Source organism: Acipenser ruthenus, chromosome 5, assembly GCF_902713425.1.
Source record: "Acipenser ruthenus chromosome 5, fAciRut3.2 maternal haplotype, whole genome shotgun sequence".
NCBI classification, from domain to species: domain Eukaryota; kingdom Metazoa; phylum Chordata; class Actinopteri; order Acipenseriformes; family Acipenseridae; genus Acipenser; species Acipenser ruthenus.
Genome location: NC_081193.1, coordinates 22,945,354 through 22,963,968, shown reverse-complemented (window position 1 = coordinate 22,963,968; position 18,615 = coordinate 22,945,354). Strand labels below are relative to the sequence as shown.

Sequence of the window (18,615 nt, the reverse complement as noted above, 5' to 3'; positions counted from 1 at the left end):
CATATACAGGAAGAGCGATTTCCCACGTGACACAACGCAAACCTGTGACACTTGCCAGAATCTGTAACTACATACAGTGCCGCCTTCTTTTATAACAAACTTGTGGAAATGGTAAAAAGATAGAGTTACAGACTGTATAATGATATTATAGGGATGCTGTTTTCCAGCACTTAAAGTTTTCATCGACCAATAATTACTCAACATGGGCGCAGGCTATTACTTTAGCTAATATATATATATATATATATATATATATATATATATATATATATATATATATATAAATTTAGAAAAAAAAACTTTGATCCAAATCTTATTGTGTTTTATTAAATAAATAGCACTAGTCCGCCCCCTCACTGTCGAGTTGGCAGTGTTGTTTGGTCACACACAAAGTGTATATTTCTTTCTCACACTGGGATGAACAGGTTCTGCTTTCCATTAACATTTTAACAGTCAACCAGATGGCAAGTCTATTTTCAGAACGTGGCAGTGGCGACTCTTTTGAGAGGTCCTAATGAACAACACACTGCTGCTTGCAATACGACCGTGAACTGGGACAGCGCAAGCAATGGAGAGTGACTGTGCGCAGCCCGCTGAGACGGGCACGCCAGTGGGTGTCTGGAGGACTGCGTTGGAGAAGTAACAAATCGCTCAGATCCGCAGGGCAATCGTCCGTGATTAATGCGCGTGTTGAATTCCAATGGCGTGCCAAAAGGTTTCTTTTGATATTCAAAAACACATGCTGTGGAAAGGAAATACGTGCTTTCCCCACTCTAACCTAGTGTTTCCGTTACAGTACAAGGCCCACAGTGGCACTTACAGAACAAAACAGACCAAGTATCCTGCCAAATACAGTCAAGTCTCTCGAACACATTCCCCTCTCAACCCCCACACCACTGTGACTTGGTACTGCATGCTCCAAGGTTGTCTTGCCTGTATAACGCAGTAAAAAGGAGAAACTCTCCACTGGCCCCCTGCTGTTGAGAACTGGGTCTTGCAGACAATGGGAGGAGGCTACGGTTACAACAAGCTTGCCTTCCACCACTGCATAACAGATACTATTTAAGAAGTCAGGGAGGAGAACCCAAATCCATATTAAATACACAAGCAAAGCTGCTCATAAAAGAGCCTTTTCTTTGTGTTAATAAAGTCAGGGTGAAAATGGAGAGTAGCTTGGATGTGGGCCACGGGTGTAGGAATATTGTGTAATTATGGGGAAAGCTTGACTACTCTTGTTCAGTGCAAGGAGACACTGTTTTCAGGACATTACATTGTGGTCTAAGTGTATGGCTGTATGAGGAAATGCTTCCAAAAAACCTGTAAACTTTTACTAAATTTAACTGGGAGCATGTTGAAACAGGACTGGTTTGTACCAGTTAATGCACAACCATCTTTACTTCTTTAACTTACAGGGAAATATTCAATTGATCTAAACAGTAGCATCTATACTGTACCATCACTGTGTAAATAATTAAAATAGGGTTCTTTGTGAACTAACATATAACAGTACACATGAGTCTGTAGTGTATTTATGTGTGTAATATATATATATATATATATATATATATATATATATATATATATATATATATATATATATATATATATATACACTACCGGTCAAAAGTTTTAGAACACCCCCATTTTTCCAGTTTTTATTGAAATTTAAGCAGTTCAAGTCCAGTGAATAACCTGAAATGGTACAAAGATAAGTGGTAAACTGCCAGAGGTTAAAAAAAAAAGTTTAGGTTACCAAAAACTGAAAAATAACGTACATTTCAGAGTTATACAAAAAGGCCTTTTTCAGGGAACAAGTAATGGCTTAACAACTTACAGCTGTTCTGCAGCAATGGAAGTAAATTAAGCCTTGAAAGTTGATGCTAACAATTCCTACAGGTGTCCCAACTTTTGTTGATTACTTACAAACCCTCTGTCTGTATAAAAGCAGTGTTGGAAAAGACTGTGTTACTACACTCTCTTAAGCATTATTTGGACAGTATTGTACTGCAGGAAGTAGTATATTGCTCTCATAATGGCAAGAAAAAGGCAATTAACAAAGGAAGACAGACAGACCATTATAACCCTTAAAAGTGTAGGTCTTTCCTTTAGAGAAATTGCAAAGAAAGCCAAGGTGTCAGTGAGTACAGTTTCCTACACCATCAAAAGGCACTTGGAAACTGGAGGAAACTCTGACAGGAAGAGGTCTGGCAGACCCAAAGCCACAACAGAATCAGAAGACAAGTTTCTGAGAGTCAACAGCTTGCGTGATAGGCGGCTCACAGGACAACAGCTTCAAGCACAGCTTAACACTGGTCGAAGTAAGCAAGTCTCAGTTTCAACTGTGAAGAGAAGACTTCGAGCTGCAGGTTTGACAGGTCGAGTGGCAGTAAGAAAGCCATTGCTAAGATGGCAAAATAAGAAAAAGAGGCTTGCCTGGGCCATGAAGCACCGCCAGTGGACTACTGATGACTGGAAGAAGGTCTTATGGACCGATGAATCAAAATTTGAAATCTTCGGTTCATCACGCAGGGTTTTTGTACGCCGTAGAGTAGGCGAAAGGATGGTTCCTCGGTGTGTGACACCAACTGTCAAACATGGAGGAGGAAGCGTGAGGGTCTGGGGCTCTTTTGCTGGATCCAGAGTCGGCGACTTGCACAGAGTGACTGGCACCCTGAACCAAAACTGCTACCACAGCATTTTGCAGCGCCATGCAATACTCTCTGGTATACGTCTAGTTGGTCAGGGGTTCATCCTACAGCAAGATAATGACCCAAAACATACCTCCAGGCTATGTCAGAAGAATAGAACAAGACGGTAGGCTTCAAATCATGCAATGGCCAGCACAGTCTCCAGACTTAAACCCCATCGAGCTGGTTTGGGATGAACTGGACAGAAGGCTGAAAGCAAAGCAACCTACAAGTGCAACACATTTGTGGGAACTTCTGCAACAGTGTTGGGAAGAACTTTCTGAACAATATTTGATTTCCATTGTAGAAAGAATGCCACGAGTGTGTTCGGCTGTTATATCTGCAAAAGGTGGCTACTTTGATTAGTCGAAAATTTAGATTAAATTTTGTTAAACAAAACAATTCCATGATTTCTTTTTTATCTCCAATTGTTTATTTGTTCTATGCTTTAATTTCAGAGTACATTGAGACATTAAACTGCGTAAATTTCAATAAAAACTGGAAAAATGGAGGTGTTCTAAAACTTTTGACCGGTAGTGTATATATATATATATATATATATATATATATATATATATATATATATATATATATATATTAGCTCAAAGAGCCAGCTGCCCAACGTTTCGATATGTTGTACATATCTTTCTCAAGGGAGCCTGTGTTTGAATCAAAACATTGGAGGTATTTATAGGTTTTTGACGGCATGACATCTACTTGTTATTGTTTACATTCAAATCCATGATTTATTCTTACATGATGTAATGGTGTTCTATATATTGTGACATCATTTTTACTTCTATCTTTGAATCTGTATTAATTCTAATTAACACTACTTTATATAAACTTATATTTTTATTATATCATGCAATGCTGGCTCTGAGGATCAGTCTAGATTTGGCCTCCTCAGCGCATCAGTATGCACAACTTTTGAATGAATTTTGTTTATTTATTTAAATGTTATATATTTATTGAAGTTAATTAGTTCATTCTTTTCTGTTGAGTCCCGCTGGCATAATCGTGTTCAGCCTATTTATCCATTTACTTTCTTTTATTCTTCTATATGTCGCATTGTCTAATTTGAGCTGTTCTAATACTACAAACTTTACATCATTTATGTCATGTCCCTCACTGGTGAAGTGCTGTACTATTGGTTCATTCATTTTTTTATTTCTAATTAATGACAGGTGGTTCTGAATTCTTTTATATAAAGTAGTTCCAGTCTCTCCAACATATTTGATTTCATCACATTTTTCACAGGCTATTCCATAAACAACATTGCTATTTTTACAGTAGGTATTAGTTTTTAGTGGATATGTGGTGTTCTTATGTTTAATTATATTTTTACTTTTGTCTATGTATTTACACACTTTACATCTACTAGTGCACATGTTCGTAGAACCTATTTTGTCAATTATTCTTTTATGTTTACTGTGAACTAAAATATCACCTAAATTAGCTTCTCTTTTGAATGCTACAACTGGGGCTTTAAGAAATACTTTTTTTTTTTAATTTTTCTGAATTATGTAGAATCCGCAAGTGTTTCCAAACTATTTTAGAGATATTGGGCAAAAGTTTAGAGTAAGTCATTATTAATGGGACTCTTTTGACCTTTTTATCTCTATTTTTATAATCTAGTAGATCATCTCTTTTTAGTTTATCCACTTTTCTTAACTCCGTCTCTATAATTCTTTCTTTGTATCCTCTTTTTTAAGATTTGTTTTTAATACATTTTTTTGTTTTACATAGTCACTTTCTTTTGAGCATATTCTTCGTATTCTTATTCCTAGACCCTTTGGGATTGCCCTTTTAGTGTGTATCGGATGTGCAGAGGACATGTGTAAATACTGGTGCATGTCAGTAGGTTTACAGAAGAGGTCAGTCTCAATTGAACCTTCTTCAAGTTTTACTATGGTATCTAAAAATTCTATTTCTTTCCTTGTCCATCGAAGATCCACCTTAATATTACTGTGTATTTCATTTGTCATTTTATGAAACTGGAAAAGAGATTCTTCTCCATGTGTCCAAACCCCAAAAATATCATCTACAAACCGAATGTATTCTAAAGGTTCTCTTTCCGATTTTCTAAGTAATTGTTCTTCCCATTTCCCCATGTATGTACTGGCAAAATGCATTCCTAATTTAGATCCTATTGCTGTACCATCGTTTTGTTTGTAATTCTTATCAACAAATGTAAAATAACTGTTTTCTAAAACTATGTTGATCATGTTCAGCACCTCTGCTGTTGGTATTGATTTATCTAGTCTATTATCTAGTGCTTTTTGACAAGCTTCTAAAGTTTCTTTACGAGGGACACTTGGGTACAAGGATTTTACATCCATGCAAAATAAAACTGTATTCTCTGGAAGGTTGTGTTTTATTGATTCAAGTCTTTTTAAAAATTGTGTTGTATCCTTAACATAGCTTGGTAATTTCTCAACGTGCGACCTAAGTTGTTTTTCTGCTATTTCAGCTATTATGTGTGTTGGATTATCAATTGTACTGACTATCATTCGCATAGGGTGATTTTCTTTGTGCAATATATAAACATGATTTCCATTACACGAGAGTAGATGTTAAAACTTCATGCTGATTTGAACTCGGCTCTCGCCAAGATAAGCACCAACTAAGACGTAGCTTTACAGTAAACTAATGTGATCCATATGTGTCTCCATCCATTTACGTTTCCTTCCATATGATGATGTAGATATCCTTCTGTCTGGTGTTAATGGCTGAAGTGTAATGCTGGCTCCAGGGATCAGCTTATTTTGCCTCCCTGGCGCATCAGCACACACAACGGCTGCGATGCTGGCTCCGGGGATCAACCAAAGTGCGGCCTCCCCAGCGCATCAGCATGACAACCGTCTGGATTGAGCTAAGTAGGGTACATCTCTGGGGTTTTCAAGTGGGCACCTTCCATCCTCAGTGTTTCGTCGACTAGCCCACGACACCTCAAGAGGGCTCGACGGTGATTCTGGCGTCCCAGCATCACCCCCCTCCGTCCCCCACTCAACTCAGCCCAGCTTACTTACCTGTCCCCAGCCAGAATCTTTCCGTCTCAACCACAGCCAGTTGCTGCTCCTCTCTGCTGCTTCAGATAAGTTCTTCACTGTGCGACGCAACTCTTGGCCACTGAATCCGACGTCTCTGAGAAACCGGGTTGTAGAGTGTGCCACAAATCCTCGACAACCCACTTCCACTGGGTAAACCCGAACTCTCCATCCTCGCTGTTCCGCTTCAGTGGCTAGTTGAGCATACCGCAGTTTCTTCCTCTCATACGCCTCATCTACAGCATCCTCCCATGGCACTGTTAACTCTACCAGGTGAACAAGGCGTGCTGATCCAGACCACAAGACAATATCTGGTCGAAGGTTAGTGGTGGCAATCTCAGGTGGAAAAATAAGCCGTTGACCAACATCTGCCAGCATTTTCCAGTCTCTAGCAGCTTCCAGTTGTCCTGGGCGAGAATTGGTTTTAACACCTTTTCTTGGTGGTTGCTCTCCTGGGCGGAGGAATGTTGTCTTTTGTGTGTAATGTTTTGATGGAACAGGTGGCAACTTATTGGTCATGTTACGCTTGTCTTCCAATGCTAAGGCCAAACATCGCAGCACCTGGTCATGGCGCCAAGTAAACCGTCCTTGGCTAAGAGCCACCTTACATCCTGTCAAAATGTGCCTTAATGTTGCAGGTGATGAACACAAAGGACATGAGGGATCCTCTCCTACCCAGAGGTTTAGGTTCTGTGGTGATGGGAGAACATCATATGTTGACCTGATGAGGAAACTGATCCTGCTCTGTTCCATTGACCATAGGTCTTTCCAGCCAATCTTGCGTTGTTCCACACTCTCCCATCTCATCCATTCTCCCTGCTTGGCCTGGGAAATGGCCTTTATACACCTCATCCTCTCCTCCTGCTTTTGCACCTCGTTGACCACCAGCTTCCTCCTTTGAGCTGGGGCCGCCTTGTGCCATGTAGGAGGAGTTGAACTGAAGCCAAGACCCCCTCTTCCATGCTGAACTTGCCCCATGATATCACCAATTCGAAGGGCAGCCTTTGCATCTTCCACAGCTTTCTTTGCCGCCCACTTTCTTCCAGTTTTCAACACAGGTGCTGCCTCCCTTACACATTTATCGCGTGACTCTACTAATGTCATTTCCAGTCTGACCTTGGCGCACTTAAACTCCTCGGTTAGAGCAGAGACTGGTAGCTGCAGTATTCCTTTACCATAAAGTCCCACTCTGCTGAGGCAGCGTGGAACTCCCAACCATTTCCTGATGTATGAACTGATTAAAGCTTCCAGCTTCTCTACTGTTGTCAAAGAAACCTCGTACACAGTCAGTGGCCACAGCAACCTCGGCAGTAGACCAAACTGAAAGCACCAGAGTTTTAGATTACCTGGTAGAGCGCAGCTGTCTATGCTCTTCAACCCTTCCACTGCTTGTTGTCTAACTTCTCCCACACGAACTGTGTCCTTTAGATCCCCGTCGTACCATCTCCCAAGACTCTTCACTGGCTTCTCAGACACTGTTGGTATTGCCTCACCATTAATGAAGAATGTTTTATCTACTACTTTGCCTTTAATTATAGAGATGCTCCTTGATTTAGTGGGCTTGAATTGCATTCGTGCCCATTCAATGTTATTGGTTAATTTGCCCAATAATCGATTAGTGCAGGCTACTGTTGTAGTCATGGTTGTCATGTCATCCATGTATGCTCGAATTGGTGGTAGTCGCATTCCAGAAGCCAAGCGCTCTCCTCCTACTACCCATTTTGATGCCCTAATGATTACTTCCATTGCCATGGTAAAAGCCAGTGGAGAAATGGTGCATCCTGCCATTATTCCAACCTCTAGGCATTGCCATGTAGTGCTGAATTCTGAAGTTGAAAAACTGAATTGCAAATCTCCAAAATAGGCTTTCACTAAATTTGTTATTGTCATCGGTACACTGAAAAAATCAAATGCTGCCCAAAGTAGTTCATGTGGCACTGAACCATATGCATTGGCCAAATCCAGGAATGTCACATGGAGTTCCTTCCTCTCCTTTTTAGCTGATTGAATTTGTTGCCAGATCACATTGATGTGTTCTAAGCAACCTGGGAAACCTGGAATGCCTGCTTTTTGTATTGAAGTGTCAATGAAGCAGTTCTTTAATAGGTAAGCTGACAATCTCTGAGCAATAATGCTGAAGAAAATCTTGCCTTCTACGTTTAATAGGGAAATGGGACGAAACTGACTGATGCTTGTAGAATCTTTTTCTTTAGGTATAAAGACTCCACCTGCTCGGCGCCATGCTCTTGGTACAACCTGTTTTTCCCATGCCACTTTCATCAATTTCCACAAAATTCGTAGAACTCCTGAAGCACTCTTGTACACTCTGTACGGAACTCCATTAGGCCCTGGAGATGATGAAGCCCTTGCTTTTTTCACAGCTTGCTCTATTTCTTTCCACTTAGGTGCACAGTCCTCCATTTGGTATTCTGGTGGATTGATAGGTGGGATGTCTGACGGAATTGACATAGGCTCCTGCCTTTTTGAATCTGTATGTGTTTCCTCCAAATATCTCTCCAGCTCAACCTTAGATGCTTTTAGTGTGCCATTCTTCTCACTGGTGAATAACTTCTTTACAAATTTGAATGGGTCTTTATAAAAGTTAGCTCTCGCACGCTCTTTCTTTTTGTAGCGTTTCCGTAGGCGCTCAGCTCTGCGCAATGTTGCAAGCTTATCTTTTATGACCCTTTGTAAGAGATTGAGTCCCTCCTTCTGACTTTGTTCTGCTCTTCTCCATTGGTTCCTCAGCTGTCTCCTTTCTCTAACTAAGCGTTCAATCTCTTGCTGCCGTCTAGACTTTCCAGGAATAGTTTGTACTTTTTCCTTCCTTTTTTCAACTCCAAACCTCTCACTTCCATATGCGTAGATGATGTCCCCAAATTTATCCAGCTTCTTTTCAACTGTTCCACTTAATCTTTCCAATGCAACGCAGAGATCTGTGTTTACTGTGTCCCATGCAGTTTTCTCACAAGCTCTTGGCCATTTAACTCCAGGCTTGTGCCCGTTGAGGTTCTTTTCTCTCTTATGCTGGTTTGTCTGACCGGGTTCACAAGGATCATTAGGTTCATCACTAACTGTGTCCATGCAAGTCCTCCTCACATCTATGACAGGGGTGCTGATATCCTGCGAACTGTGGTTTGCTTCCTGTCGCTGGATTTCATTCGACTGACTTGACTGACTTCGTAAGAAGTACTGATCAATGCGAGGCCCTTGTCCCTTCTCCCTCAAGCATTTCATTCTCCCTTGATGAATCTTCAAACCCCTGACCGTTGTCGCCTTGCTCCAGCCGCAGACACAAACCTGGAGTTCCATGTCTTTGTTAACTGCAGATCTTGAACTAGTCTTTTGTGAAGTACTCTCCATACTCATATCCGTTTCCGTTCCTAAGTCGTTAACCGTGTTGTCCAACGTTGAGTCATCTTCCGCCCCCGCTCTCGCAGACTCTAGGGGTATTTTCCTCTTTAATTTCTTAGAAGCCTTGGGCGGGTGTCTCCAGCATCCTGTAAACACGGAGCTGGATACTGCCGAAAAGGGTAGCTAACCCTTACCAGCCCCAATGGGGTCTCTTTCCTCCTGTCAGCTGTCTCTCCAGGCTGTCACAAGGTCTTTCCCTTGTTGCCAGCTGCACTATTCACAGCAGTCACTGGACGTATCCAGATCTTCATGATTTCCATTACACGAGAGTAGATGTTAAAACTTCATGCTGATTTGAACTCGGCTCTCGCCAAGATAAGCACCAACTAAGACGTAGCTTTACAGTAAACTAATGTGATCCATATGTGTCTCCATCCATTTACGTTTCCTTCCATATGATGATGTAGATATCCTTCTGTCTGGTGTTAATGGCTGAAGTGTAATGCTGGCTCCAGGGATCAGCTTATTTTGCCTCCCTGGCGCATCAGCACACACAACGGCTGCGATGCTGGCTCCGGGGATCAACCAAAGTGCGGCCTCCCCAGCGCATCAGCATGACAACCGTCTGGATTGAGCTAAGTAGGGTACATCTCTGGGGTTTTCAATATATATATAAACAAACAAACAAACAATGATGGTATTTAGATTCACCATCACTGAGACTAATTTAATTTATTGCATAATCTTTGCTGAGTGATTTTGGGAAAATAAATTATTCAATGGAGTCTACTTTACTACAAATAAAGTTTACAAATTTGGGTCGATTTGGGTCTCATTTTTTGCATCATTTTAATAATAATAATAATAATAATAATAATAATAATAATAATAATAATAATAATAATAATCTTTATTTTATATAGCGCAATTCATGTGATGCATCTCAAAGTGCTTTACAGTCCAAGAATAATAATACATTATCATAAATAATCACAGCAGGCTATACACGTTAAAACAAAACAAACAAAACACAAGTACTGTGCAACCGCATAAAAGCCTGTTCCTTACACAGGCTGAAATGCCAATTAAAAAAAAAATTGTTTTTAGGAGTCTTTTAAAAATATCCACATTCTTTTAATCCTTAATTATCTGTGGAAGAGCATTCCATAACGTAGGTGCATAGCAACGGAAATCCCTATCTCCCATAGACCAGAGCCTGGTTTTTGGGACTCTTAAGAGCCCAGCATCAGTAGATTGCAGGTTTCGCACAGGAGTATATTCAATTAACACATCAGGGATGTAACTTGGTGTCAAACCATTCAAGGCCTTATATGTTAAGAGTAATATTTTAAAATAAATCCTGAACTTAACAGGCAGCCAATGCAGGGATGCCAAAACAGGTGTCATATGTTCAGATGATTTAGATCTAGCTAGAATTCGAGCAGCTGAGTTCTGAACATACTGCTGTCTATTAAGAGCAAGTTTTGAGGCACCATCAAGCAAGGCATTGCAGTAGTCAAGTCATGAGGAGACAAAGGCATGCACAAGTCTCTCCGCATCAGATCGAGAGAGAATAGGTCTTAAGCGGGCTGTGTTACGCAAGTGAAAAAAGGACACCTTGGTAACATTTCGAACATGCGCTTCGAAAGTTAGACGAGGATCAAAAATAACATGCGATTTCTCATTTCAGAACTCTAATTTCAAGCCTGTCAATAACCAAACTGAAGCTCTCCACATTACTCAACTGATGTGGACAACCAAGCAGCATAACCTCTGTCTTATTGCAATTTAGCTGCAAGAAATTCTGTTGCATCCATAATTTAATTTCCGCCAAACAGAGTGAAAGTACAGAAACAGCTATTGTGGTGTCAGGTTTAGTTTGAAAATAAATCTGAGTGTCATTGGCATAAGAGGAGGCTGCGCGGTCCTGTGGATAAAGAAAAGGGCTTGTAACCAGGAGGTCCCCGGTTCAAATCCAACCTCAGCCACTGACTCATTGTGTGACCCTGAGCAAGTCACTTAACCTCCTTGTGCTCCGTCTTTCGGGTGAGACGTAGTTGTAAGTGACTCTGCAGCTGATGCATAGTTCACACACCCTAGTCTGTAAGTCGCCTTGGATAAAGGCGTCTGCTAAATAAACAAATAATAATAATAATAATAATAAGAGTGCATATATATGTCAAGAAGAACAGTAAAGAAACACAGTATATATATATATATATATATATATATATATATCACTTTTCGGTTACACGCTGTAAAACAAGGCTGTTTTTCTATAGTTACCTGGAGGGGAGAAGGAGTGGCACTGCCCTGTCATTGGATCGTACTCATCGGTCTCATTGGCGCACATGCAGAGGAAGGAGCCTTCCACATTGTCACAGAGGGCATCACCACACACTCCACTCAACATCTCACATTCATTCACGTCTGGGGAGACAGAAAGAACAAGCTTAGGATTGTACAAGTGTACTTACTTACAGTTAATTGAATGTCTGATTTGAACTGCTGTAGATTCCAATACATAACCCTACATTTATGAACGCATACAATTGCTAGGGCTGTGCTGGTACCGTGTGTCCTGTTGTTTATTTCAGTAGTTTAACATAACAGTGTTGGCCAGCGGGCTGGTTCAATAGCTATTAGGAAACGAAGACAATGCACAAGTTACTTGCCATAAGTAAAACCGATTTTAAGTTGCTGATTCTATTACTGCTACCCCTATAACTACTATTACTACTACTATTACTACTGTAATACATTTGTAAAACATAAAAGTCCTTCTGCTTTACAGCACATGACCTGGGAAAATGCCTTTATTTAATGTACTCTTTGGCTAAAAGGCTACAACATACATCCCTTGAAAGATTATTTTTCATAGATCAAGATTAGCCCTATTGTACTATGATAGTGTGGTGCAACTGTAGAAATGAATTTATAAGAAACCCAGTCAAGTAGACAAAAGTTTGAAACCTGGGGTTTCCTCTTACTCAGTAAGCTCTTTGGAAAGACATTGTGTTCTTATGAGCCGTTGTTGGGATGCTGTAAGTAAGTTATCCATGACTTTAAAACATTCAGTCAGAGAACGTCTAAGAAACTCAAGTCAAGTAGACAAGCACTGTGGCTGGTGCTGAAGATGGCATGGGGCAAAACTTTGGTTTACTTGACTGAATTTTTTATAAAATTTACCTGAAGTTTGAAGTTATGGAAAAAATTAATTGGACAACATGGCATATAAAAAAAAGAAAATTCTACAAATCACAAATCCAAATATATAATCAACCTCTTCTCGCTTTTTAATTTTTTTAATTAAGGTCCTTCAATACATTAAGCAGTAAGTCACTAAAATAAATATCTGTGTTTCACATTAAGTTTTATAGCCTGAACAGTAGATCTAATAGATGAGGTTGATTTAAAACCTGTGTCTAAAAGTGGAATTATCATTACATTATGCAAAAGCACATGGTAATGTCTTTATGAACAATGGAATTGTACAGTAACACCCTGGCACATGCCATTGCCATGGAATTACACACGTATTACACCAGTTGTTACCATGTAAAAGCATGAACCATTGGTAGCTACCCAGTTCTTTCCTTGTTATTACATGGTTATATATACTCATAATCTAAAGAATGGCATGTTACAAAAAAACAAGTATTTAAGGTGGCCTGAGGCTGAGCTGATGCCTGACCTAACCGCGGAATGATATTCAGAAAGTATGCACGTGGAGAAATGCATTATTTAAACCTATCACCTTTCTTGAGATCTTATCTATTGGGGATTGAAACTACAGTTCAGGGCTTTTTCACCAAAGAATTTCAGTATGGGCTTTGATGTGAAACAATTGGATGATTCCAAGGATCTGTCTGCCTTAAATTAAAAAGAACAACTTCAGTAATTGCGGCAACAGTGATTCCCACTGACAAATGTAGTAGTGCAGAGGGAGCTGATTGCCTGTTGAAAGGGCAGGACGTGGGGAGACCATCCCTTCTGCCAAATCATATTAGGGAGTGTGCTAGTAGGAGGGGAAGTATTTTATCAGCTTTAATTGGGAGCAACTGTATTGTATCACGCATAGACACACTGACAATGTGTGATACATTTTCCTAGCTACTCTGGGTTCATATTTTCAACCTCTTTAATGAAAGAAGCCATGGGAAACAACATGGTTAGAGCCGTATCCTGCATACCCCAGTATAACCAGTGGAGGATCCTGATAAAAAGGGTTCAGAAAACCTCCAGCGCTACAGTGCTCAGTGCAATTCCTATACAGAACAGAAGGTGATGCTACTCACTTTGTCTTCTCGTCAGTGAATTTATTTAACATTTCTGATCATCTAATGAAGTTGTCTATTTAATTCCATGTGTGTGGATGCTTGCAAAAGAAAAGCGTATGTTACATACATAGACAATCCATAGACAATGCACATAAGAAGGAAATAGCTTTGCAAACACCAGAGGTTAAAATTCAATAAAAACAAATACAGTACCATTGCTAATGCTGTATTTGGTTTGATCTGTAAAATAGGGAAATAACCTGGATCATCTACCCCCTAGTCAGCACAGCAGACCTTGTCTTTTTATGATATACAAGTGTTGTATATTATACAGTATCCCCCTCACCGTGAACAATTATTTTATAATACCATGATTGTTTTACCAATACTACAGTCCTTCTCTGGTTTAACATAAAGAAATAATCAGCATGTGGCAGAAAGTCGTTTAACATCCATCGCCATTGCCACCAAGGGTAAAATGGTAGAAAAGGTAGTATCTGCATCATGTGTAGAACATCATAAAAGCGCACAAGCACATAAATTCAATAAAACAACATGTACTGCAGTACTGTATAGTGTGCTAACTTTCCAGGCTCAAAACCATACAAAAGAATCACATGTGAAAGTCAACCTACCTAAGAAGTAACCAGATTATAAAACTGTTCTTATACTGTTGAAGTCAGTGCAATGCTTGGCCAGGACTAGTATTTACCTCTATCTTAAATATTAGGTATAGGATGATGCTGTAATGGACTCGCTATCTGTCGAGTTGTGTCTGGCCACTCAATTGAAGGAGCCTAGCTCTTTAAAAACAGCAGACATCAGAGAGACCAGGTTGACCGTCAGTCTTTTTACTCTGGCTACGGTGTATCCTTTTCCTTTAAAACAATAGCAAGTAACTATGGAAATATATTTTACTCTTCACGCAACACAGCAGCATTTTTTCTAATCATGCAGTAACAGAAACCTGTACGGGTGGTATGATATGTTTTATGCATTAGTGGTAATTAATGATGACATCAATCAATGTCTTGGCAGAGGTCTTGGTTTAATTGTCAAGTGGATACTAACAAGATCATTGGAAGGCAGAGAAAGTTTCAGTCACAACTCTCTCATCACGTGTTGGATACTGCAGTGATACATTTCCTATCTGGTTTTCAGCCACACCATAAGACCGCAAACTCCCCTACTGTATGAGGTTGAGGTCCATTAAAATAAGATACCATGTAGAAATAAACAACGTCTATACTGAATGCTACAACAGGTACCTTTCCAGCACGAGCTCAAATTAAAGTGGACTGTAACTCTCTTGATAAAGTTAAAAAAAGGGTTGGACTGAAACCAGAAATCCTTTTACATAACCATCTCCACTAGAATTTAATTGCTAGCTGTTTTTTAGTTTTTATTGGAATTCTATAAAATCCAAACTCCATGTTAATTTTAAAGTCTGTTGTCTTTTAATTTAAAAAAAAAGAAATTTGTGAAACTGTCCTAGACTGTTGTTAAAGCAACTTAAAGTCTAGAACAGTTTCAAGAATATCTGTAGTCTGGTTTTAAAATAAAGATTCTTTAAATGCCTGATGAGATAAAGCTAATGATTTTAACTAATACAGGTATGTAAATACATTTGAATTTCTAGCACTTATTGTAGAGCGTTCCCAGTGCACTGAGAGATAGAGCTGATTCTGTGTGTGTGTGTGTGTGTGTGTGTGTGTTAGTGTAGCACTGTATGTGCACGTGTGTGTGTTAGTGTGTTTGGTGTTGGTGTTAGTGTGTGTGTGTATATGCGCATGTGGGTGTTAGTCTGTGTGTGTGTGTGTGTGTTAAGAGTGCATGTGTGTTAGTAGTGAGCGTGTGTACGTGTGTGTGTGTTGGTGTTTATGTGTGACAGTGCGTGCGCACATGTGTGTGTGGGTGTCAGTGTGTGTAAAAGCAACCACTCACCGATGCAGCCACGGCCGTCCTGTGAGTCCTGAAATCCCTGGTCACAGAGGCAGCGAAACGAGCCTGCTGTGTTTTCACAGAATCCGTGGCCGCCGCACGCAGTGCTGTTTACAGAACACTCGTCAACATCTGCAAACGAGACATTATAGAAATCATCGTCAAGCTAAATTCTGCTCGGCAGCCGTTTCACCTGGCCTTGTGGGAACTGCCTAAAAAGGATCAGAATCCACCTGCTAACAAAGCAGAAAACTGAAAGGCCATTACATACACGTTATACAGAGACTGCATTTTGAAAAAAAAAAAGTAGTAATGATGCAGTACTGGATGTGTCATTACAAAAACTTAAAGCAACTTAAAGCAGCAATGCTATGTTTCCCTTGTTAGATAACCTGAACAATTATGGTATCTGAGCATATATTAACATACACATCAATGGTTAATTCTAACTGCCTTACAACAGCTACTGCAATCCAGTAGTTAAGAGGACGTTGAGTTTTCCAGGGTGAAGTCTATCCCAGAGTTACAAGAAGCACAAGAACAACCAGAAACAGGAGGAAAAAAAAAACATCTCATAAACCCCACAGAACATGGAAATATACAGTTTTACAACAGCACATGGAAAACAAATACTAACAGCTATGTTATAAGAAGCAAAGGCACAGTAGACGTGTAACTAACTAGATAGCTACCAGGCAATGCCTATAAAGTGAGCAACTAATGCTTATCTACAAAGCAGCAGCAGCTGCAGCCCCTTTATTGTGCTTTTTAATGAAATACAGACATCTGCTCTGTGCCTCAGACACAGCTGGACAGATAAGTGAGTGCCCAGTTCAGCTCATATGCTACAGTACCAACAGATCTACTACAGATTACTTAGCTCAGTGGATATGAAAACCAACAGGTAGAGCTTTCCTTCATGTAAGCCGACACAAAAACAACTTTATTGTACATGTTAAACTAATGTTGAAGACACACAGATCTCCTGTATCGCAGCAAAGCCATTTTCTTACATATGACAGCAGGGGTAAAACTATACCCGGGTATTTATAGGGATATGGGCATTTCATTTTCTCTACTACTTTTAAATGCATTTTTTTAAAGTACAATATTGAATGTTTAACTGCTGGATAAGCCTTATTAAAAAGGACGGGGGGGGGGGGGGGGGGGGGGGTTCTGGGTGGCCTAATACCATTGTCATGAGAATGGCCCGGTTTAGTTTACCACAGCGTACAATGTAATCAATAAGATCAAAGCCAGTGAATTAAACTAAGCGTGCATTACAGAACACAGCACTACTACCGTTACATTGATAGCCCATGCTTGATAGTCTACACCACACAGCACTGGGACCAAATGTAGCTCTTTGTAAAGTTCTACAGAGCTTTCTAATCGGAAGCTGGATGGGCACGGAGATCTGCTTTAGACAGGACAACTCACCAACACAGATCCCATTGGGCTCTTGCCTGTGACCAGGAGGGCAGTCCACGATGCATTTGTACGAGCCCTGCGTGTTTTCACAGCGCCACGTCCCGCAGATACGGCTGTATTCCTTGCACTCATCAATGTCTGTGCAAGATCAAATTGGTTATATATATATATATATTAACGGGACAGGCTACAGATACAATAAGAGAGGATTTCTGCATTCGCAGAATAATGGGCTCTGAAGAAACAGAACATTTTCCTCCAATCAGCCAAATCTGATGCCAGTGTAAATGTTATGGTTTATACCTGATTTATGTATACAAATGATTAGGTTGAAATGGAGTGTGTCTGGGCCTCAGCAGGTGAAGTGCTAAGGTTACACATATAGACAGGCCTTTTTGGACCAGAATGTAATAGTACAGAATATGGTTAGTGCTAAGGTTGGGGTAGATCCTAAGGTAAGGGTTTCAATTAGGCCACTGCCATTTCAATGTGGAGGTGCACTGACTTTGTAGATACCAGGAAAAAAGTTGAGCCAAGCCTCTTGACATCCTGGGAACTCTGCAAATCTTCAGACAAAGACTCTGGCAGCTCCATTGTCCTTCTATGGGGGTTTTCATGATGCATCTATCCTGACCCTCATCTTATTCAAGGACAACCTCTATTGTCCCTCTGTTTGGTGTGTCTGGACCAGCCCACAAGGAAAGTGAACATCACACAAAAACAGCATTGTTTTAGGAAAATTAGGTTGTGGTGTGAAAGGCTGTTCCGTGTCACATGGCAGGAAGGGAGGAGTCAAGATGGGGTCATGGTGAATGAGCTCCATTGTAATCAGCTGGTCTTTTGTTGCACCAGATTCAAGAGGCGGGGATGGATTACAGCTTTGATGGGTTTAGCATTTGGGGTTGTGGTTGTAGGCTATTTCCCATCTACCCTGATCCGTTCAGATACCACAGGCTACTTTTATAGGGCATGTCAGTCCCTGTTGGAACTGTTTTTATAGTAATACAAGATAATGACACCAACCTTTATCTATTCTAGGGCAGCAGTGTGGAGTAGTGGTTAGGGCTCTGGACTCTTGACCTGAGGGTTGTGGGTTCAGTCCCCAGTGGGGGACACTGCTGTTGTACCCTTGAGCAAGGTACTTTACCTAGATTACTCCAGTAAAAACCCAACTGTATAAATGGGTAATTGTACGTAAAATAATGTGATATCTGTATAATGTGATATCTTGTAACAATTGTAAGTCGCCCTGGATAAGGGCGTCTGCTAAGAAATAAATAATAATAATAATAATAATAATACCAGTATTCATTAAACAGTGCAGGTGGAATATCAAGTCTACCTGGAAACTGTAGAATATACTATAGACCAGGTTATAGACTAGGTATGGGATTATTGTACACCCATCCATTGTATGTTTGATCGTGTTTGGCTGGATCAATATGGACCTACAATGTTATCAATTAACAACTCTATAAAATATCTAGCCAAAGCTTTTAAATTAAACGTGTTTTCCCATCATTAGTGACATATATAAATCAATACATAAAACTACTTAGAGCCGGGTACAGTAATTGTGTTGACAGCAAATTAACAGACTGCTGTAATCCTTTTATCTAAAACATGCACACACCTTAGTCATAATTAGTTTAGGACAATATGTCATTTAAAAAAGACCTCACACCGAGATTACTAAACGATCAGAATTCCTCAGAGGGGCAGAACAATTAAGATGTATATTTTTACCTAGAAAACTGCCATCCGGACTAATTCAGATGCTTGCTTTAGGATCACAGTTCAAGTAGCTTCCTAGGTTCAGCTCAGTCGCTGCCTTCTATTGCTACAGTAAATTAACCAAAGAAGGAATATGGC

At 40.1% G+C, this 18,615-nt stretch overlaps 1 protein-coding gene across 8 annotated transcripts in view; it reads right to left on the bottom strand.

The window, feature by feature from the left end:
• The window catches only part of LOC117402566 (latent-transforming growth factor beta-binding protein 1-like), a 166,448-nt gene that overhangs the window by 21,532 nt on the left and 126,301 nt on the right, over window positions 1-18,615 (bottom strand). For 5 of the 8 annotated variants that reach the window (XM_034003849.3, XM_059023839.1, XM_034003852.3 and 2 more), the window contains 3 exons: window positions 16,753-16,881; window positions 15,316-15,444; window positions 11,378-11,521 (listed from right to left, as the gene is read on the bottom strand). In XM_034003849.3, the coding sequence (XP_033859740.3) occupies window positions 11,378-11,521; window positions 15,316-15,444; window positions 16,753-16,881 (402 nt within the window). The remainder of the gene's footprint in view (window positions 1-11,377; window positions 11,522-15,315; window positions 15,445-16,752; window positions 16,882-18,615) is intronic. The other 3 variants (XM_034003851.3, XM_034003853.3, XM_034003857.3) reach the window with 1 other exon arrangement.